This window comes from Curcuma longa, chromosome 3, assembly GCF_044706935.1.
Source record: "Curcuma longa cultivar G26 ecotype Majalengka, Jawa Barat chromosome 3, ITB_CL_G26_1.1, whole genome shotgun sequence".
Taxonomy (NCBI): Eukaryota; Viridiplantae; Streptophyta; class Magnoliopsida; order Zingiberales; family Zingiberaceae; genus Curcuma; species Curcuma longa.
Window position 1 is genome coordinate 12,908,640 of NC_133863.1, and position 23,258 is coordinate 12,931,897.

At 34.3% G+C, this 23,258-nt stretch overlaps 1 protein-coding gene and 2 pseudogenes across 1 annotated transcript; 2 read left to right on the top strand and 1 right to left on the bottom strand.

Moving 5' to 3' along the window:
* Window positions 1-357: 357 nt before the first annotated feature.
* Window positions 358-11,136, bottom strand: LOC141824053 (serine/threonine-protein kinase STY13-like; annotated as a pseudogene).
* A 3,673-nt stretch (window positions 11,137-14,809) lies between these two features.
* LOC141823725 (U-box domain-containing protein 34-like) lies at window positions 14,810-15,546 on the top strand (annotated as a pseudogene).
* A 5,087-nt stretch (window positions 15,547-20,633) lies between these two features.
* On the top strand, window positions 20,634-22,148 carry LOC141823727 (plant intracellular Ras-group-related LRR protein 1-like). Its single transcript, XM_074710979.1, has 3 exons — window positions 20,634-20,807; window positions 21,186-21,355; window positions 21,423-22,148. Exons 1-3 carry the CDS (start codon window positions 20,634-20,636, stop codon window positions 22,126-22,128), a joined length of 1,050 nt encoding a protein of 349 aa, XP_074567080.1. The 3' UTR covers window positions 22,129-22,148.
* The last annotated feature ends 1,110 nt before the right edge of the window (window positions 22,149-23,258 follow it).

Sequence of the window (23,258 nt, forward strand, 5' to 3'; positions counted from 1 at the left end):
TAGTGTGACCGTTAAATCTTGATGACTTATAAATCAATTTTCAACCTAAGACAACTATAATTACACATGAAAATTAAAAGTTTAGTAATTATTTGCTGAAGTCCTTCAGCGCATGGGCATTACCACCGAGCAACTAAAGATATTTCAAATATATTGCAAACCAATATCATGATGCCACAATTAAAAGAAGTGTACTATAACACTTTGCCCGTCGTAATGTTTGATAATATGGCCACTTGTTCTTGCTGCTCTACGGATCTTTGTGCACTGAAACTGTACCAGCTTAACTATTATAGAAGTTTAGGCATGAAGCTGGCAATCATCTAAAGCCATTCCAACAAAAACCACAGCAGTATCTGAGTAAAGAAAAGAAGACTTTAATTTCATAGAGAGGCTATGCAATTTAATACAACAAAGCTGCCAACAAAAAGCACAATTATCTAAATAAGAATCTTTCCTTGCGAAGGTAAGGACTAAATTCCACATACAGAACGTTTTCTACTTCAACCAGTTCAGTAACATGATGAACACGATGAGCGCAGCGCCCTTTTTTGGTTTCTTTCACAGCTTTCATAGACAGGTTTCTGATTTCAGTCTCTGGTCATTGGCTCGGACAGACCACCTAAAACGAGCTTTACGGACAGTGCTTACTATATCCATCTCTGCACTCTCCAGCATTCTCACTACGTCCGTGAAAGGGGGACGCACATCAGGGTTTGCATCCCAGCAGCGTGTCATTATCTCACCAAGGGCTGGAAGGCAATCGTGGGGTATGATGGGACGGACACCTTTGTTTACGACGGCGAAGGCTGCCTGCACAGCTGTCATGTTCTGAAAGGGAAGCATGCCGGTTATGAGCTCCCATAGCACGATGCCAAAGCTGTAAACATCAACTTTCTGATCGTAGGGTCTGTGTTGGATCATTTCTCTGCATTGTTGAATGATGAGCTCAGACTAACTAAATGCAAATGGAGATTAATAACTTAAAAGTAAAACATGTGATATATAGATGAAATTCGCTTTCAGTTGATACTTCTGCTCTCCAAAAACCTTTAACTGAATACGACGGTCAATAAAGAGAAGGTATCAAACCTAATCTGAAATTCACTGATATACGCACACATCAAAAGGGTGCAGTGAGCAATAAGATGATAAAGTCTAATGCTTAGTTGCTGGAGGCTTATGTAAACGAATGAGTTCAATTTAGGGCTTCATCAGCAGCTATAACTATATATAAATTGAAGACTTTTATATATCTAGTGAAGGTTTGATATTAGGAATCAAATAAATGGATAATGGATAAAACAATATGAATCATACCATGTATTGTAATCAAGATACCTGATTAATCAACCCATCAAAATAAATGTTATCATAAAAGTTCCAAAATAAGCTCATACATAACAAGTATTAGACACACTGGACAATCAGAGAAGGAAATAAACTAAACCAAAAGATGAAAATGGAAAAAGGTGAAGGAATAGTTACGTAGGAAGGATGGCAAATAAAACCAGCTTTTAAATATATTGGATCAATTACAAAGACGATGAAGATGTTATTAATAGCAAAAAGATCGGTGGTTAAAATGGAAAAGAGACTCCCTAGTTTTTATATAAGCCAAGTACCCTCAATTACACTTGAATAGTTATGATCCAACACATGTTAAGGTTAGTATAATAAATATGAAAACTATTGGCACAATCACTCCTAGTCAAGGTTGACCTAGGATTTCGATATTTGAGCAATATAGTTGAATAAGTCAAATGATTGTAGAAGTCCAAGTGGATCAAGATTGAGCGAACACTTAGTTGACAAGAAGTCTTGAAAGATCAAGATTGACCTAAACCTAAGATTAAACTGGTGAGGAAGTCTTGGAGGAGAACTCTAAATGGGTGTGGAAGTTCTGAGGAGTGAACATTAGACAAAGTATGAAGTCTTAGAGTAGTGAATTCTAGGCAAGTGAGAAAGTACTAGAAGAGTAAACTCTACAAAAGTGAAGTCCTGGTAAGAAAGCTAGGCAAGTGGAAATCCTAGTAGTGAGGCTGGGCAAATAGAAGTCATGTTAGTCAGTTTGGGCAAGTGGAAGTCTTAACAATAAAATTCAACAATAGATGAAGTCATAAAAACAAGGAGTCTCTTGGCACAAAGTCCTAGTTTATTGAGATACTAGACAAGGTTAAAGTCTAATTAAGTTAAAAAATTGTGTACTTGAGCAATAGTGAGACTAACTTAGTTGGTAGAAAGCAAGGCTTCTATATATGAGGTTTTAGATTCAAATCTCACTCGGTTAAAATTTAAAAAAAAATTTTTTTATTATTGTGATCATTAACAGGATATGATTTGGAGAAGTCTTGAAATAGTGATGAACATTAATAAATATGTTATATTACTATGATCATTAAAAGGATATGGTTTGAAGAAGTTTTTATTATTATTGTGATCAATAACAGGATATGATTTAGAGAAGTCTTAAAATAGTCATATGATTAATCATTAATATTTATTATTATTATTATTGTGATCATTGACACGATATGGTTTTAAGAAGATTTAAAATAGTCATTTGATTAATCATTCAAGAGATTGATGATCTAAAAATTTATTTATTTAATTTTATTAACTAATAATTATTAATTATTAAATACTTAATTAGTTATATCGATAAAGTAATTAACTACCAATCAATTACTAACTATTAAAAATAATAATTATGTTATAATAAATTTATATTATTTGTAATTTATATTGTATATTATACATAGTATCGAATAATAATAAATACAATAGTAACAAAAAGGAACAGTCCGGTGCATGAAACTTCCAATTCCTACTCCACGGTCAACAATCATTCAAGTGGATCACTCACAAATTCCACTAATTTTCTCCTTCACGGTATTGAACTAGAGGTCGAGAAACCTCTTACAATCACTCTTTTTAAAATAGACGAGAATTAAGTATAAGAAGATGAGAAGCACAATGAGAAAACACTCAAACTCAGCTCTAGAACAAATACACAAACATTCAGTCTTGTATCTTCTCCAAGCTACCAAGCACCCATATTTATAGCCTTCAGCTCCAGCTTTGACTCTACCCTCGAAACAACCTCGTAGCATCAATCAACTAATGGTAAGTCAACCAACTTTCACTTAGTAGTCACACCGTTCAACAGATGTTGACTATTAATCGACTATTGATTTGATTTAACATCATGTCAAGTCAACCTTTGAAAGGTAAGGTTAATGTTACCATTGGGATCACCAGTCAACAAATGTCCAACAATCGAGTGGGTAGTCAACTGCTGGCCGAATAGAAATATTCTAATATTTTTGTTTGGTCTCGAGCTAAATCAACAGCGATTCCTATGGTTCAATCGGCTGATAATACAATGTATGAGTCGACTAATATTTGACTACGACATATTCTAAGGCTAAGTTTGTCTTGTATGTGAGTCTACCCTCGCCCATGCGAAAGGTTCTCTCACTCTTGTCTCACACGGAGTCTTCTCATTCCTCCTTGGTGTATCATCGCTTCAATGTTGTTCATCCACGACCCTCGGATGTCTACGTCATCCTTCTCCATTCTTCATGGAACTTGAGTCGTCGAGTCACCACATCCTGGTCATGCCAAACCTCTTGTATCAACATCAAGTCCTACACGACTAATACAAACATTAGATTCAAGATGATCTTAACTTAAACTTTTTGTCTAAAGCATCGAAACCATCATCAATCTCGACCACAAGGGCATGATTGTGGCAACATAATCCACTAAATCATCAATTGCAGCCTAATGTATTTTTTAGTCGAGTTCACGCCTAGGTAAGAATCTATCTAAACATCTAAGATTAAAAATTCTCTCATAATCTCTCAAATCTCACATACAAAGATGCTTTCAAGTTGTCGCAACTTTATATTGTCTAAGAGTACTCCCATTAGGTCATTAGCCCCTTGGATGCACTAAGCCCTCAACTCGCTCCACATGTCATCCTACACTAGGTCCCTGTATAGTCCACCTCTAGCAGTTGTTATCAAAGTTGTTGAATCAAGCCATCTTGCCCACATCGAGTTATCAACCGTGGCTCAACCTTGCCAATTTACAAGTTTTGTTAGCTTTGTGTGCATCCAACTAAGTCACTACAAACTTTATGCACCAGTCATACCCTAATTCAAATCTTTTGTTAAATAAATCAAAACACCTTGGTCAAACACGACTTGAGGTACAATTGCACCAACACATAGTACCATGTTAAAAGAAACAAACTTAAAAATTCTTGTCACTCAATTATAAATATCAATAACCATCGAAACTACCTATTATCAAATGCATAACACATATATGTCAATAATGTTAATACATAAATGAGACTATAATGAAGCTAGTTAGCATCAACGCCAACTGCTAAAACTAAAAACTCTCCTGGTAGAATTTAAAAATATTATATCTTAAACAAATGTCCACCATTTGAAATAAAGAACAATATAATACATAATAAGAAAAAAATCATAGAGAACTACTGATTCTCCCAATAGCCCAAAAGGTCCAAACAACTGTTTTGCATAAAAAGGTAATATTTTCTTCTTGATAATTTGCTACTGTTGGGTCTTGACCATGAGGTGTTCTCAAGACCATATTGGATGTGAAACTATACCCAACGGGAGTGAAAAGGTTACCCCAACAAAGTCATTATACGCATTTAAAACCCTGCATATTGACAGAAAATATTACAGATCTAACTCACCATTAGCCAAACAGTTATTGATTGTTGGTTGCTATTCCACTTTTTTGTAAGCTTTTAAAAGACATTTATTCTTGTAAACAGAACTTATATAGTATGCATTTTGTCACTTGCAGCTGCCAACACACATAAGTTCTTTTCAAAGACATGGGTGGTGTATTGATACTTCAAAAAAAAAGTATTGAGCATTCATTAACGGAGGCAGAGAACACAGAGATTCTGACTATTTAAGGCATATAATTGTAATCAAAGATCTTTAATATTCCTACAAATCTTGGTCCCATAACAAGAGAAAAGTAATTGTATATTATTATTTATTTTAATGTCAAACAATGAAGGATTGGAGTCCAATCTTGAAGGAAACTTTATTGGAACTCCTAAAATGGTAGAAGGCTGAAAGGCAAATTCTTAACTGATCACTTACAGCCATCATATCAAGGTTTATTAGCTTGTGTTAAATTTGTATCTAGTTGCTGAAAAACTAATGGCAAAATCATTTCAGACAAATTGTAGGGGAAACTCATTTGACAGTTAACTTCAATGATATATTCAATACCCAGTGATGTGCTGTAATTCATACATGTACACATTTGTGGACATATGCAGTTTTGCATAAGTACAAATATAATAACAAGCATTGATCAATAGGACCATAACACCAATTCATGTTTACTATATTATTAGGCATTCTAAAGTAGAATGGTTTTTCTTTACTAAATATAATGAATGAGAAATAGTTGTGTCAATCCACATTCACAAGAAATTGCATACATGTGTGATTACCATATAAAAGTGTGTATAAACATGCATATGAAAAGCATGGGTAGTTTTGACAAAAGTGCAATGATGTCCTGATGTAACTCCTGAAGTCTCAGCATACTGGATTCTTGCTATACAAGATATTTATGCAGGGATCTCATCACAAAGCCAAAGAGAGCATAGAAAGTGCACCAGTAAATGTCATTATAAAAGTAAAGGAGAGAGAGGGAATAGACAACCATGCTCTTTATGAAAGTTTCTGGAAGAAAAACCAAGGGCTATTTTAAAAACCATGATTTATGTAATCTAAATTTATAAAATAAGTCAGACTGATAAAAAAACATGACAAAAGATGCAATTTCAGATCCAAAGAATCCCCCATTAAATTTCGTAGTCATTTTTTACAATAATGCTCAACTTTAGAAAATGTATAACAAAGATAGCCAGTCAGTACATGATGGTTAAACTTGAATTTTGAAAATACACACACACATATTATGTAAGGGATAAAATTTATCCTAATAAGGAGATTGGTAAAGAGAAGTAGACTAACAAACTAGGGCTCTTTTAATCCAAAATATTTATTAATAAAAATAAAATTAATCATAATTTTTTTTTTTAAAAACATAACATGAAGTATTTTTTACCAATCTAAATGACTAAATTTTTTTGCCAAAAAATTGAGATATATATGTTGGGAAAGAAGACCACCAAGAAGAGCTACTAGGCCATTTCAAAGATGAGGGTCTGGTTGGGGAATTTTTCAACAGTAGTAACCTTGCTAGGGGCAATTTCCCCAAAATATGGCATAAACTTACCACCGATGAGACACATGAACTACCTAAAGGAAACAAAATTCACAAGTCAATGTCAGAATCGTACTAAATACTAGTCTGCATTGAAAAGTTTTAAAAATGATAGCTTGGTGCACAAAGCTCCCGCCAATATGGGATCTCGAGGAAGGGTCGGACCACATTAGATCTATTATACACAATCTTATTTTGCATTGCAAGAAATTGTTTCCGAAACTTAAATCTGTCACCACAAAGTCACATGGCAACAATTTTATCATTGCATCAAGGCTCCCCTTCTGCATTAAAAAGTAAAAAAAAAAAAAGTCCGGTGCACGGAACTTCCGCATTGAAAAGTTTAATGGGGGAAAATTTAAGTTTATTTTTCCTTAGTATTTTATATCTCAATACATATTACCATTATTGTCCTCCCACATTTACACCCCTCAAGTTGATAAATTTACATTTTAGCCCTATTTTATTTATGATTTAGTCCACAAAAACCACACCTCCTAAGTTGGTTTTGAAATATCAAAAAACCACACTCCCAAGTTGGTTTTGAAACATAATAAAACCCGTAACTGGTTTCAAATATAATTGTGAACAAATTCATTAACTAATCATTAGAACTAACAAAAGAGTATCTCCTTTATTACTATTTATTTTTGACAAAGTGGCAATCAATCTAAATATATTTTGTTGTCTCATGAAAGACAAAGATTAGAACAAATGTGCAAAGAAATTTTAATTATCATAAAATTTTTGTCAAAATGTTGGAAAATTTTCCTGCTATATCTCTAAAAATAATATTTAGTATAGCTCCTAGAAGATTCTTTGAAATATCCCTACTAATCATAGAAAGTTATACATATAGGGAATCATTTTTAATTCTTTCCCCCATCATTCAATGTTCCTTTATTTTTTTTATATAACACTTTCTTATGTATTTATTTCCTTACTTTATGCGTACATGACCATGGGATATGGGTCAACCCTTGTACATGAATTGAGTGAATAAAACAAAATGGTTTTTCTATTTTGGTATCAAAGCCTCACACTCATGCTCATGAGATCTGATTTCTCCTTCAAACCTTCATTGTCAAAATTCTTCTTTCTGTTTGCAATCATGTCAAAAATTTCTGTTTTGATTCAATTAATCCTCCTCTTGTCTCTCCAATTGTCTAACAATGTTAAGAAAATATGGGAGAAGTTGAGGATTTCAACAAAGAAGAAATCAAGAAGTTGAGAAGTCCTTATAAAACTCTTGACTATCGTTCATGCTCATTGACCAGAACCAATTTTGTGCTTTGAGTGAGCTTTGAAATCGTGAGTAGTGACAAGTTTCTCTATTTGATTGGAATAATACAATTTTGATATTATGTTGGAGTTGACAAGTGGTGTCAATGACAAAGTGGTGGAGAGAGGAAGAATATGAAGAACAACAACAAGAAGAAGAGAAGGCAGCACATACATAGGAGAAAGATTTATAGCGTCATTTGATGTAGAAATTTGGACATTGTCTAAACTAGTACTATTTTTAACAATGTGTTGTGTTGACATTTGATGTGCTTTGGCATGCTCAAAGCATGCAGAGATTAAGTTACATGTGTCTTGCTCTTTCATTTATTTTTTTAATTAGATAATTGAATTACATTCTGGTATTATAGCTAATTGATGACTAATCGTAATGCGCTACTTGTTTCGCCATGCATTAAACATGATAAGATGAATTCCAATGATTTTTACACATTTAATCGTCTTTCACTTAGATTTTCTACTTTTAATAAGATTAATTGAATTTAAAATAATTTTATTAATTTTTTATTTCAATGTTGTCGAGATAAATTCATATATTTTATTCCTATAATCACTTATTTACATATAAAAATAAAGCCATAGGAATTAGAAAATTGAATAAAAATTTTATAGAAGTAGTTATGAAAAGAAATAACAAACAGAATTCACTTTAATACATGTCATAGCATGCAAAAGTATGCTGAGTGGCAGCACAACATGCTACTGATTGACACAATCAGCACATGCGACATACAAAAGGTTATCCATGTAGATCACCATTATGTTTTGATAATTTATCAAGAGCAACCTTTCGACTAATGCACCGAACACAATATGAAATTTCAAACAATAGTTTCTAGTTTCTCATATGTCCAACATGATACCAATCTAATATCAGGACTCATAATCTTGTTTGAACTCTGGAGATAACAATCATATGACTCATAATCTTGTCAAATTCAAGTTTATAAACCTTGCCCAATACTTCTGGTGTCTTCATCTCCTTGTTCAAATTTTTGTATGAAACTCTATTGTTTTATGTAATCATAATTATTTAAATTTTCAACAAATCAAGACACAATGTCTTCCATTGTCTTCAACTCCTTGTTCAAGTTTATGTATGAATCACTGGTATGTTAAGTATAACAGTCAGTTGTTTAAATTTCCAATGAGTCAAGACAAGATGTCATGCCAACTGGCTTTGCTAATACAGGTTACCTTTATGCAGTAGCAAATAAGATTGTAATTTGTCATATTATTCTATACAACAAAACCAAGATCTATTATTAATTACTAAAACTATCGCTTGCTGAAGATCTTCAGATTTGATCCTCTAGATTCCATCTGCCTAGATAGGGATACATGCATCATTTTATTTTTCCTACACTTATATATAGAAATCGTAATTATTCAAATTTTCCATGAATCGAGATATGATGCTTTGCCAATGGACTTAGTTATTGCTAGGTTTTCACATAGTAGTGAATAAGATTGCAATTTGTCATATTATTCTCTATACACAGCAAAGATCTAACTACTAAAAGCTACCACTTGCTAAAGATCTTAAGCCTTGATCCTCTAGATTCTCCTTCCTAGACAGGGATACATGTGCATGTTTAACAACTGTCACGGGTGGTGTGTGTGTGTGTGTGCGCGTGTTAGTTCGCCCATCAATGATGGTCTATAGAGAGTCAACAGACAAAGTACAAACATATAGCTTAGAAACAAATGCAAGAACCACAAGACTTCAAAAACAAGCCATAAAGTCTGAACTACTTGAGTGTTTTACATAAATCTATTTCAACAATTGGGCAGCATTAAGGCAAGGATACAAAATTTATCTGGAACTATTAGTAATTTCTCTTTTTCTGCAATAAACTCTAACCAATTTAACTCCTTTAATTATGAACATTATTGGTAAATTTGTCCATGTGCATGATATCTCCAACTGAGTCAATTAGCAGTCAGATTTAAAACAAGGTATATTGAGAAAGTTTGATTGAATAGTCTCAAAAGCTAAGTAGAAGGTCAAGCAGAAGTAGTAAAAAGCAGACAATAAAAGAATCACAAATGTTCTCATAGGAAAGTTGTTGACTTACGGAGCCATCCAACGATATGTTCCAGTCTCAGGTGTCATCCCTTCAGGCTTGACCTCAATACGGGCCACTCCAAAATCTGCAATCTTTATGGATTTATCAGTGAATATAAGAAGGTTGTCTGATTTGAGATCCCTGTGAATAAAACCTAGCCCATGCACATAAGCCATCCCCCTTGCAACATCAAGAGCTTGTCGAACTGCAAGCTTGAGTGGCACTGATCTGTTCTGCCTCTTCGTTAAGAACTGCCTAACAGAACCACCCTTAGCATACTCAGTAACAATGCACCACACAACAGGCTTCCTACATGCCCCAATCAATCTAACAATATTAGGGTGCTTCAAATTAGCCAACATTATTACTTCCTGCACAAACTGTTGTTCCATCAACTGTGCCCTCTCTGGGTCATCATCTGGCCTCTCTAGCAGCTTAACAGCAACCTCTTCTCCATTGTAAGTTCCCCTATATAGTTTACCAAAAGCTCCCTGAGCAAACGGAAGACCCATATTTAGCTTATTAAGATCAATGGTCCATTCTTCATAACCTTGTAGTGTCTCCGTGGGGTGCTTCATGTCCATGAGGGCACGGGCTAATGCATCACCGGTCAAGCCTGGATTAACCTTGCCAGGCCGCATTACACTGTGGTCGACTGAGTAATTTGGAGTGGCAATCTGGCGGAGACCTGGATGGTTGAGGATGCCAGTACGCGAGTCAGTCGACCCAATGCTACTGACTTCCCTTGAGACGGCCATAGATCCACCATTAATGCTAGTTTGCATGCTGTTAATACTGTCAATAGACATATTGGATCCCTCTTCGAGCGGCCGGTAGTAAGCCATATCATAGAAGGTGCTCCGAGTGTCGAGCCCACCGACACTTGCCATAATTCCAGGAAATTTGCTACCTTCCAGCATTTCCACTCCACAAACTTGCTCTAGTAAGCAAATGCCCAATCTTTACTAGGTCCTCCTCATTCGAGCTTCGACGCAGGGACCTAAAATCAAAAAGGTCCAGGTTAGACGATGGTCTTCGCTTCCTCTTATGCCCAAAATTTCCAAGTTAATTTAGTAAAATCCTTGAAGATAATCAAAATTAACATAAACTTCCACTCCTTAAAGAATTACTCATCTAAACTTAGCCGACTACTGACAAAAATCACCATATCCCGTCCCCACTTCTCCGAGAAATCCACAGAAAAGAGAACAAAATCAACAAAAAAAAGCATTAAACGGAGAAACGATCCGAGAATTCCACAAGCCTCGAAAACCAACCGATCTGGAGCGAAGCACGGCGAGACTCACCTCGATTGGGAGGGTTTTCTCCGGGGAGAAGCTTAGACCGAATCCGAGGCCAAGCTCTCGAGGGAGAAGGCGAATACTGGGGCAGAAGAGGAGCAGCGGCGAGGAAACGAGCACCTTTTCACCGTCGCTTTTGGGAGGCTGGAGAAGGACGCGGCGACGACCAGTAAACGAAGAAAGAATAAGTCGTTTGTTTCTCTCTTTCTTTTCCTTTATTGTTTTTTTTTTTTGTGTGATTTTGTTTAATAATTGGAACCGACTTATCCGTTTACTAGAAGTCTAGGACGACTGTTTCCGTTTAATGCTTCCACATTGAATACTCATGCCGAACGAGATGCTCATGCCGCAGCGAATATTTCCAAATTTAATACTCAAGCGCGGAGGCTTCAAAAATAGGATCTTTATACCGGTACTAGGAGAATAAAGTGATTATAATACAAATAGGGTGTTTTTTAAAATATCTCCCCTCGCCTTTTATTATTCTTTTTATAATGCCAATCAAAATTTTGGTTGATGTCAAAAATATACCTTAATGCTTTTGTCACACCTCCGGAGGAAGGAAAAGAATCAAAATAAATAAATGAATTGGTAAGAGATAAATAAAGAATAAATAATTTCACAGAGCAAATAGTGAAAAAAAAATCATAATTGTTTATTTTTATTTCCAAGAAAACAGTGGTAAGGCTTTTATTTCTTTTTTATTTTGTTGCGATAATACTCCCATCCATTTTTCCATCAATAAAAAGAGTAATTTAGATGGTAATTTGAAAAGGATAAGATTAGTAAAAGGTATTTTGACGATGTTTTAACATGTTTCAAATGTTAGAGTTATTTTTTAAACATAATAAATATTGGAGCGGAGGGCATTTTAAATGTACATGTATATATATTGATTTTTTATTCAAATTAATTTTTGAATCAAAACTTGCTTTTCTATATTATATTAAAATTAATAAATTAAATTTCTATTGTTTTTATAATCTGATTAATCTTAAAGATAATTAGTTCAATTCCATACAAATTTTTTATCGATCGTAAATAAATTTTGATGGATACTTTAGTGTCAAAATTTTAAGATAAATTATATTAAAATTATTAATATCTTATATCAAATACATGCAAATTACTTGACATACATATTGCACTTGCTCGATAAATTAAATTTCTAGTATGTAAAGGGTATGGTAACTAGATGCTCGATAAATTGAAATCTAGAGTGATTAAGGAATTTTTTTTTAGAAACTCTCTAGGAGGCTAAATAGGATGTAAAATTAAGATATGAGAGTTTAGTCACATTTAAGAGAGTTTTAAAAATATGTTGATCTTAATTTAGATTGAATCGATAAATTTAAGTTTATTAATGAATTTTAATCAAAATCAACGAATAACTTCCTAATACTTTATTGACGCTAACCATATTCAATGAGAAAAGATGTACACTCTTATAAAACATATGGTGTACATATGCATTAGTAGTTCACTATTCTAAAATACAAGGGAATGATATCTTTTAGTAATATTGGTGAACTAATTAATTTAGATAATATTTTTTTTAATTTCACAATTCATAATATTTTACTTCTTATAAACGTATAAAATTTAATTTATTAAGTATTAATCAACTACGGGATATAAAATTAAATTTTACTCATGTTTAATAAAACATAATAAATCTTTCTTGTTATGTCAAAATAAGAGGAGTCTTAATTATGACATAGGAGATTAAAAATGAAATCCACTATCTTATCCCAGTCTCATATGGTCGGTCTCATGACCATCTGTGAGGAAGTAAATCGAGAAGTTACAGTTGACCACAACAGAGCAGGGTATTATCTCAACTTCGTCAAAAGAATATTAGTTATTGAGAATATTATAATTAAGTTTTTTTTTATTAAAGTAAAGATACTTGGTACAACTAAATAAACACTATAACTAAACAACGGAACAAAGACTTTTTATAACTAAATCAGTGCATCTATATTTTGATTAATTTTCTATCAAAACAAAGATATCTATTTTAATTAGCCAAGGACACATAATACAGTAATAATAAAAAAAATAAATCCATCTTATTACAAATTAAAAGAGAGATGCTTTAAGATTACCCCAAAAAAACATCCCGAGACCATTATGAATCAAATTAGAATGTGTCTGATCCAGAGGTTAACCTGAAAAAACTGTCACCATGCCTACCTGCACGCTTGACCCATGAAGCAAAGTAGCAAACACCGTGCATTTAAAAGAAAGAGCGAATGATCGAGAATAATTGTTAACAAAATAATAAAAATAAATAGAACAATAAGGGGAAGGGTAGAATGAGTCTGGCTCCTCTGTGCCCTAAGTCTCTGAGTCCATCCTCTGAAGTGACCAATTTGAAAGAGTCAAAAAAAATATGAATCATCTAAAATCGGATAGCTGAGTCGAAAGAGGAGGAGAGGTCTGAGCCCTCTAAAATCATGTGACAAAGTTGAAGGAGTCGAAAAGTCTAAACTCTCTCAAGTCGGATGAATCTGAACCTTTTGGAGTCATGTGACTAACCTAAAAGAATTGAAAAGTTTGAGTCATCTGAAATTGAGTGGCTAAGTCGAAAGAGAAATCGGAGGGATCCAAGCACTCTGGAGTTGTGTGACAAAGTTAAAGGAGTCAAAAAGTCTAAACTCTCTAGAGTCGGGTGGCCGAATCGAATGAGGAGTAGAGAGATCCGAGCTCTCTAAAATCATATGACCAAGCTAAAGTAGTTGAAGGACTCAAGTCCTCTGAAAGTCTGAGGGAGCCAAGCTCTCTACGGTAGAGTGATTGAACTGAAAAAAAAATTATCACCATTCCTACCTGCACGCTTGAGCCTAAAGCAAAATAACAGACACTACGTGCATTTAAAAAAAAGATTGAGAATAATTATTAACAAAATAATAAAAATAAATAGAACAAGAAGAGGAAGTGTAAGAGGAGCCTTGCTCCTCAGTGTTGGACTCGGAGAGGTTCAAGTTCTCTGAAGTCATGTGACTAAATTGAAAGCATCAAAGTGTTTGAGTTTTCTAGAATCGAATAGATGAGTTGAAAAAGAAGTCAGAGGAGTTCAAGCCTCTGTTAGAATCATGTGACCAAACTGAAGGAGTCGAAGACCTTGAGTTAGAATCGGATGGCTAAATCAAATGAGGAGTTGAGTAGCTAGGTCAAAAGATGAGTCAGAAGAGTTCAAGTCCGCTAGAATCATGTGACCAAATTAAAAGAGTTAAACAGTCTAAGTTCTTCATAATTGATGACTGAGCCAAAAGAGAAGTCAGAGAAGGGCCCTCGGTTGCTAAGCAAAAGTTACAGAATCGAGGGCCATTTTTACCTCCCCGTTTGACTTTAAACTTCTATCCAGTTGACTCGATTCTGTCGTATTCGTCATCTCCAAAGGAAAAGTTTCCTACATGAGAAAGGCCATCAGACCTGCACCAAGACATGCAAAATTCCTGCTGCTTTACACCAAGCTAGAAATCTGCTGTCTGCAGAACAAGAATCGAACAGAGGAATGCGCCGCCAGATAGTATTATACAATCCTAACTCGAACAACTCATCGAGCAGAGGCAGTGGCAGACCGAGCATTATATTGATCCGCTCTTCACGCCGCAAACGATCGATGTCAGATCTTGATGCCGAGTTTTTGGATTATGACTTATCGGGACACGAGGAAATTTCATCTCGTACATCGGTGCGTGTGTTATCCCTCTCCACGAACGATGTAGGCAAGATCAATGAAAAGTAGGAGTATTTTGGAATTCTGCAGGAAGAAAAGAAGAACGAAGAGATGCAGAGGGCCAGAGGCTCCGATTACAACTCAAGCAGACGATGAACATGTACAGCACAGCCCGCAAGGAAGCGCTCGCCGCGAAGCAGAAGGTAACTAAACTGCCCAATGCTAGCTCTTTGTTCATGTCTTTTTTGTTGCAGGCAATGCAGCTCTGCAACTGGAAATTTCAACAAAGAAGAGGAGATGCTTCCCCGCTTCTTGCAACCAAGGAGCAAGCAAAGAACACAGCCGCACTCGAGTCGGCTGAAGTAGCCAATCGCATTGCCGAACGGGAAGCAGAAAAGGATAGACACAGAGAGGAAAGCAAAGAGTCTAACAAGGCCTCGTGCGCTCTGTCAACCGGAGGTTTGAGATACAGAGTTTACACCATCGACGAGATAGAGAGCGCCACGGAGTTCTTCTGGACGGGGCGAAAAATCGGAGAAGGTAGGTACGGCCGGCCCCGTCTACAAATGCCACCTCGACCACACGCCGGTGACCGTCAAGGTGCTGAAGCCGGACGCCGCCCAGGGAAAAGCTCAGTTTCAGCAGGAGGTGGAGATACTGAGCTGCATAATTCGCCATCCGAGCATGGTGCTCCTGCTCGGCTCTTGCCCAGAGTACGGTTGCCTCGTGTACGAGTACATGGCTAACGGGAGCCTGAAGGACAGGCGGTTCCGAAGAGGGAACACGTACGCCGGCCATTCCCTGGCAGCACAGATTCCGAATCGCAGCCGAGATCGGCACCGGGCTACTCTTCCTGCACCAGACGAAGCCCGAGCCGCTGGTGCATTGACCCACCATGTCGAGCTTTCGATCGAAAACGGCACGTTCCAAGAGATGCGGGATCCTGCAGTTCAGGATAAACTGGCCAGTTGAGGAAGCTCTGTGCCTATATATGGTACCACCTGGTCAAACTAAATGTTCTTTATTTTGACAGTCAACCAGATCAAAATGTTTTTTGAGAATTACTTTGATTGGTACAGTATGATCCTAATTAAATAAATATGATTTATAAAATTTAAACTAGTAAATTCGAATAAAAAATACTTATAGAATATTCAAAATTAATACATCACAAATGAAGAAAATATCAATCACACACTAAGATAAAACGAATTTTATGTAGAAAATATATTTCAATTTACTTTAGAAAATAATAATATATTACGTGGATCAATCTAAAATAATTAAACATGAGCGTAATTTAATATCTAAATAAATTTGAAAGTTTAGGTATGTGTTGTGATACTAAATTAGACCTTAAGAAAACTCTGATTCGTTTCATTAATGGATTGATATTTGAAATTCAAAAATAACTAAAATTATTTATCCTAGTCTCGATTAGAGAGGCCTAAGAGATTTAACACTTTATGAAACCCTTTTACTTGCGTCTATTAGGCCCCTGGAGGAAAATGAGATCTAACAAACCGGCCTATCAAGCCATTAGGAAAATGAAAACTCTAATATTCAATATTATAGTTGTCGTGACAAAGGTCATCTAAGATCCAAATGCTCATATTTAAACTTTAATTGATGATTGCCTAACAAGCATGTAAAAATAAAAAGTTAATTTTTAAAATCATCACATGAAGACCTTAATTCTCTTACAATCCATGAACTTGCCTTTAAAATAAATAAAAAATATATTCAAATAAACATCTTTACAATCCAATTTTAGAAAAATCCTCTAAATTTTTTTTAAAAGATTTGCATGAGCCATTTATAATGTGATATTAGAAGAATCCTTTATATTGACTTGAATTTTTTAGAATCAATCTAATTAATACTAACTATAATTAAGTCAGATAATATGATACATTCATGTTATTTAGAGAAGCATCATGATGAAATAATGCAAGATACTAGCTAAAATTTACAAACCACTTATTCTTTTTATATTTATTTATATCTTTTGATATTTATCCACCAATTAAATTAAATATTTATTTTCTTCTATTTATCAAATCTAGAATTCTACTTTACATATTGAAAATATAAATTGTTGATATTATTGGTGCAATCAACCTCAAGTCAAAGTTGACCAAGTTGACGAAGCTCGATTTGACTCGAGTTTGATTTTGATGTTTGATCAATATATTGATTAAGTATCAAGTAGGTCCAAGTTGATCAAATACTTGATAATGGAAAGTCCAAGTGGATCATGGAGGACCAGACACTTGGCACGAGATAGAAAAGTCCAAATGCGTTGAGGTTGATCGGACACTTAGTGATTGGAAGTCTAATAGGAAAGTTGGCAAGAGAAAAGTCTAAGTAAGTCAAGGTTGATCGAACACTTGGGGATTGAAAGTTCGATAGAGAAGTTGGTATGAGAAAAGTCCAAGTGGATTAAGGTTAATCAAATACTTAGTAATTTAAAATTTGGAGAGGTCAAGATTAATCGAATGCTAGACAACAATGAAGTCATAGTAGGTTGAGGTCAACCAGATACTAGGCAACGAGGAAGTCCTAGCAGGTCAAGGTTGATCGGATGTCAGGCAACGATGAAGCCCTGACAGGTCAAGGTTGACCATATGCTAGGCAACAAGACGTCTTGACAGGTCAAGGATAACCGAATGTCATACAAAGGAAGTCGAAAACGACATAGTAAATTTTTGAATGTCATAACTTTTGACTTAGATATCAGAACAGAACGATATTTAGTGCGAAACGAAACTCGTTCAAAGATGTATCTTTTTACTTAAATTGATTTGATTAATTATGTGTATCAGTTGAGTTGACTGACTTGGCTCAAAATCGAATAGAAGTAAATTGATTCAACTGATCAGGGTAATCAGTCGACTGATAAAGGAAATCAATTGACTGGTGTTGTTTTAGAAGTGTATAAAAATAAATTGATTCGACTGATTGGCAAATCAGTCGACTGATATTTAAAAATCGATAAAATCAGACAGATTTTAGAAAGTTCAAAAGTCGTTATTTGATCGCTGACCAAATCAGTCGATTGGTAGAAGATATCAGTCGACTGATAGGTGGAAATCAACTCTAACATCAATTGTATAAGTAGGATTTCGCTTGAAAGAGAAGAAATCAGTTCTTGGGGGTTTGAGGACGAAGTGCTGATGCATTTTCATATATAACAACAAGAGGCGATTTCAAATAATAAGAAATCATCCAAAGTAAAATCTCATTTGTAAAGGTGTTTTTGCTTTCAATTTTATTTGTATTCTTATTTCTTGTTGTATTATTGTGTTCTTGTAAGAACAAACTTGTGAGAGGCTTCTCCGCCTTTGAAGGATATCCGAAAAGAATGAGTTCATAGTGAAAGTAGATAGTTTGAAGTGGACTCTTAGATTAGTCATCTCAAGGAGGTGGATACTAAGTAAAATTTAGAAGTTGTGCATGTGGAGTCACGTTTGAATCAAAGTTTTTACTACACATTTAAACGACTAGAATAAAATTAAAACAAGAAGCAATCAGAGCTATTCACCCTCCCTTCTAGCTCGCATGGGTCCTAACAGATATAATGTTAAAAAATATATTAAATAGTGATTATTATAAAATATTTAATAATATGATAAAAAAAATTTATTGCATTTATTAATTCATTTTTTCTCATAACATCTACCTACGTATCTACTTTATTTGGCTGGGAAAATTTAATTACAATGCTTCATTTAACTTTCCATGATTGCCTCCGCACCACATGATTTTAATAAAGATAAATATTATTCTCACTTTACAACAAAATCAAATATTTTCTCATGAAACAAGACAATCAAAAAAGAATATTTTAAAAATAAAATGTTAAAAATAAAGCGCACCAATTTCTTTCTCTTAGAAGAAGGAATATCCAAAGAATAAAAATAATAAAGAAATATTACTAAATAAAGTTATTAAAGTAATTGTTCTTTATGTTTGGAAAGGAATTAATGCAATATCAAATTTGTTCAACAAGTTATAAACTAAAAACTAAATTGGTAAAATAATTAAGAAAATAATGCCACTCAGAGAAATTTTTTTTGGAAATTATATTAATTTAAAGACAACTAAAATATAGAATTCTAGACTCTTTTTATACACTCGACTCAATAGTAAATATAAAAATAAATATTTTCAAAAATAAAATATTAATTAATTTGTAAATAGTAAATTTAAAGATGTATTAATCTTAAATATTTTCTAATTTAAACTTCTAATTTATTTTCATTAATTAAAGATGTATTAATCTTAAATATTTTCTAATTTTGAAAAAAATTAAATTCCTTTTTCATCATGAATGTACCAATTTAAAATTTATCTTTAATTTTTTAAATTTTTTTATTATTTGTTTCCTTGCATTATGTAATTAAAGGTTTAAATTTGTATAATGATATAGACAGAACATATTTAACTTTATTATTTTATTCTAAATTTTAAATGAAAAATAATTTTATATGACATGATAGAGAGATATTTATGAGCCAAACCAATGAGTATATAACTTATCAACGTGAACTGATATCAAAACTAACAGAATCGAATCCATCCAAGTGAATTAATTGAAACCAATGACTAAATACTATATCAATGATTATATATCTTATTAATCGAAACGAAACCAATGACTGTATACCTTATTAATCATTAAAATGGAATTGAATTAAACTAAATTAATCAAAATCAAATAAATTGATTTTTTTTTCAAACTAATCAAACCGACGAAATTTTTAAATAAAAATCAAACAAACTGAACCTATAAAATATCAATTAATTCAATCAAAAATTAAATTAATCAAATTCTTTAAATATTATCAAAAATGTATCTATTGGTTAAAAATTTATTAATTATTTTTTTAATTATAATTTATTTAGTTTATTCAACTCAGATAATAATTTTAAAATTAAAATTGAACTAAATTAACTGATATAATCAATTTTTTTTAAAAATAAAATTTTAAAATAATTAAAATTTTAAATTCGATCAATTCAGTTGATTTATTTGATTTAACTAAACTTTTGTTCACCCTTAATCCAAACTAAAATAGAAATATTAAAATGCCCCTAAAGTTTAATATAATTTTACAAATGATTTAAACATTTTTTTATTAATGCTCAAATACTTTTAATTATTTTATTTTATTATTAAAATACTCTTTTAAAGCTAAAATATCTAGTTTATCCAACCAAGTTAATAAATATTTTGATAATAATATATAAAAATTAAAGACATTTAGAAAATTTTAAGACCATTTTAAAAATATGAAAAAATTAAATATTTAAAAAATTACTTAATCATGATATAATAATATTGATATCATCAATTTTTAATTATTTTATCTTTGATTTTAATGAGAATGCAAAATCTTCTTGTTAATAGCAAAAACAAAAACAAAACAAAAAAAACAAGAAAGCAGCTTGATATGCGAATCGTGTGAAGCCACTTAAATAGCCATATAATCTGAACCGTTGAGTTCAGAATGCAGTAAATGATCGGACGCTGGAGCTGCATCCGATTTGGGTAACGGCCGCCACTAACCCACTTCGACGCCGCCAGGTGTAGAAAGGTCGGCGCCGCTGGTTTATCAAAGATTCTCAAATGCAGTACATCCGTATCCGTACGTACTTCTCACACGACCACCTTCTTCCACCTGCTTGCCGTTTCATCTTCCTATCCCTTAACTATTTCATTAACGCCATCCTCTCTTCTCTCTCTTCCTTAAACATGCTTTTAATTCCCTTTAATCCTTCAATTCCTTCCTTCTTCGTCCTTATCTCTTTGCGATTCTGTTTTATATCATCTGAACACTTTCCTTCTTCGTCCTTGTCTCTCTTGCGATCCTTCTTTGTTGCCAATTTCTAGCGATCGGTTTTGTATCATCTGAACAACAGCCTTAAATCTCTGTAAAATTCTGCATTGAGGGGAAATGGAAAAACCCGAAGATGTCAGCGGCGGCAGCGGCGATGAGGCCCGACGTCGTCGACGAGGGCGTTCAGATCGCTGAGAAGACGGCGCAGAAGTTGGATTTCAGCGGGATGTTTTTGCGCGCGGTGCCAAGTTCTTCCTTCGATTTCGGCTTCATCATCAATCTCGATCTCTCCAATAATAACCTCGAGGTATCTCTGTTCTTTTCTTCTTCCAATTTTTCATCGGTCGGTCCTTTTCCACATCGATTTATTTTGAAATTTACAATCTTCTGGTTTGATCCTTGAAGGCTTTTAGAGCGTTTTTACATGAACTTCAAGTGAAATCATTGGGATATACTTTTTGCTTTCCCTCGTATCATGATTCTTTTGTGATTCTTGCCATGCGTATTTTCATTTTTTTTTTGTTTCTTGTCCTTGCCCCTGTTAATTCATAGAATCTCTATGAATAGAAGACAGCGAGTTCTTTCTGATTTTGGCATCTCACTGTTATCTGTGATTAAAGTCCTGGGTTGATTGCTATTGCTCCTTTCCCTTGTTCTTGAGTTGTTCTGTTCTGTTGGAAAACAGAGCATCCCTGAATCAGTGATGGCGAGGCTACTCAACCTGATCGTTCTTGATTTGCACTCGAATCAACTGAAAGCTCTGCCCAATTCCATTGGCTGCCTCTCCAAGCTCAGGGCCTTGAACGTCTGCAGCAACCTCTTGGAATCCGTCCCCAAATCCATTGAAAACTGCCGGTAGCTACCCGACTCGACTGGAGATTTCACCTGTTTTTAAGAAAGTCTAATCCTTGCGCTGAAACAGGGCATTGCAAGAGCTGGCGGCCAATCTGAACAGGCTAAGGGAGCTTCCGGAGACCATGGGCTTCGAGCTCACCTGTCTCCAGAAGCTGGCCGTCAACTGCAACAAGATCGCGTTCCTCCCCAAGTCTACCTCCTACATGACCTCCCTCCGCGTCCTCGACGTCCGCCTCAACTGCCTCCGCTCCCTCCCCGACGGCCTCGAGCGCCTCGTCCACCTCCAGGTCCTCAACCTCGCCCAGAACTTCCACCACCTCCGCTCCCTCCCGGCCTCCCTCGGCCTCCTCGTCTCCCTCGTCGATATCGACGTCAGCTACAACAGCATCACCGTCCTGCCGGATTCCCTCGCCGGCCTGGCCAGGCTCCGGAACCTCCGCGCCGACGGCAACCCCCTCGTGCGCCCACCGATGGAGGTGGTACAGGAGAGCGTGGATGCCGTGCGAAAGTACCTCGGCAGCATGGAGGCTGGCGAGGCGGCCGCCGTCCGCCGGAGGGAGAGGCGTTATAATTCTTGGGTCCAGAAGCTCGTTACCTGCGGCGGAGGGGTGGGCGCGGGAAACGTCGGCGTGAGGGGCGAGAACGACGGGTATCTGCTTCCGTCGGATTACCGTTCGATCGACGGGCCTGCCTCGCCGCGGTACGTCGGCATGTTCTCCCCCCGCCGGCTGTTCTCCCCCCGACGAGGGACTCCGGCGAGGAGGTTGTACTAGAGAAATTAAGAATCCGTTCTAGCCGCCCCGTTTAGTCGGAATCAAATCTTAGCCATTCGTCATTATCATTAATTAATCATCGACGGTAGAGATTGAGTCAAGTTTGATCGGACATCTGTTCAAAATAAATTCTCCAATCGAATCGGCGGTGATCGTTTCCGTTCTTGTTGTTTTTTCTTTCTTTCTCAGCTTCTGATTTTCTTCGCATCGGCGGGCTTCTTCATAGGAGATATTTGATTTATTTATTATAATTGATAATTAATATTTATTATGTAGATAATATTTTTAAAAAATAATTAGAATTCTTACTAAATTATCTTATTTTCTTATTTATTACTTATTTACTATTGAGTATAAGTTTATTAAAGAAGTATTGTATTTTAATTATTCTTGAATTAATTTAATTTTTACTTTTATTTACTACGTAAGAGTTATTATGTTGGATGAGAATCATATCTTGTTATGTCAATTGATATTAGAGTCGAAACTTAGATTGATTTTATGTCTCCTTCTGCAACCAATTAACCTTCAACTTTCGCGAGCTCGTTCTTCGTGCTAATGCAATTTGATCTTGCAAATTGCTTTTCCCACCCCCCTTACCACCGCACCCCCCCTCCCCTCCTCTCTCTCTCCTATTCAAATGACTTTTATACCCTTTTTTTTCTTTGTTTTTTATTTTATTTTACTTATATATATATATTTTTTAATTTTAATTTAGTTTTATTTTTTAAATTAAATTTGTTTATTATTTAGTTTTTTTTAATTTAAATTAATTTTATACTTTTTAAATTTTTTTATAAATAATAACTCTTAAAATTTATAACTAAAAATAAACAAAAGATTATAAACATATAAAAAAATTATTCAAAAAAATAAAACTGTTAAAAAAATTGAAAAAAACTGATTAATAAAAAAAATAAAATCAATAAAAAAAATTTAAAAATAATAAATTGAAAAAAAATACAAGTATTATGAAAAAAATAATAAATAAAATTTATATAAAATTGAAAAAATATAATAAACAAAATTGATTAAAAATAAAACTAAATAAAATTTATATAAAATTCTAAAAATAAAGTATTGATAAAAAATAATAAATAAAATTGATTAAAAAATAAAACTAAATAAAA

Excerpts from the sequence above, each read along its gene's own strand:
- LOC141823727 (XM_074710979.1), top strand. The coding sequence starts at position 20,634 with ATGTCAGCGGCGGCAGCGGCGATGAGGCCCGACGTCGTCGACGAGGGC. Across the intron at positions 20,808-21,185 it reads TCTCCAATAATAACCTCGAG|AGCATCCCTGAATCAGTGAT; the intron begins GTATCTCTGTTC and ends GTTGGAAAACAG. Across the intron at positions 21,356-21,422 it reads AAATCCATTGAAAACTGCCG|GGCATTGCAAGAGCTGGCGG; the intron begins GTAGCTACCCGA and ends GCGCTGAAACAG.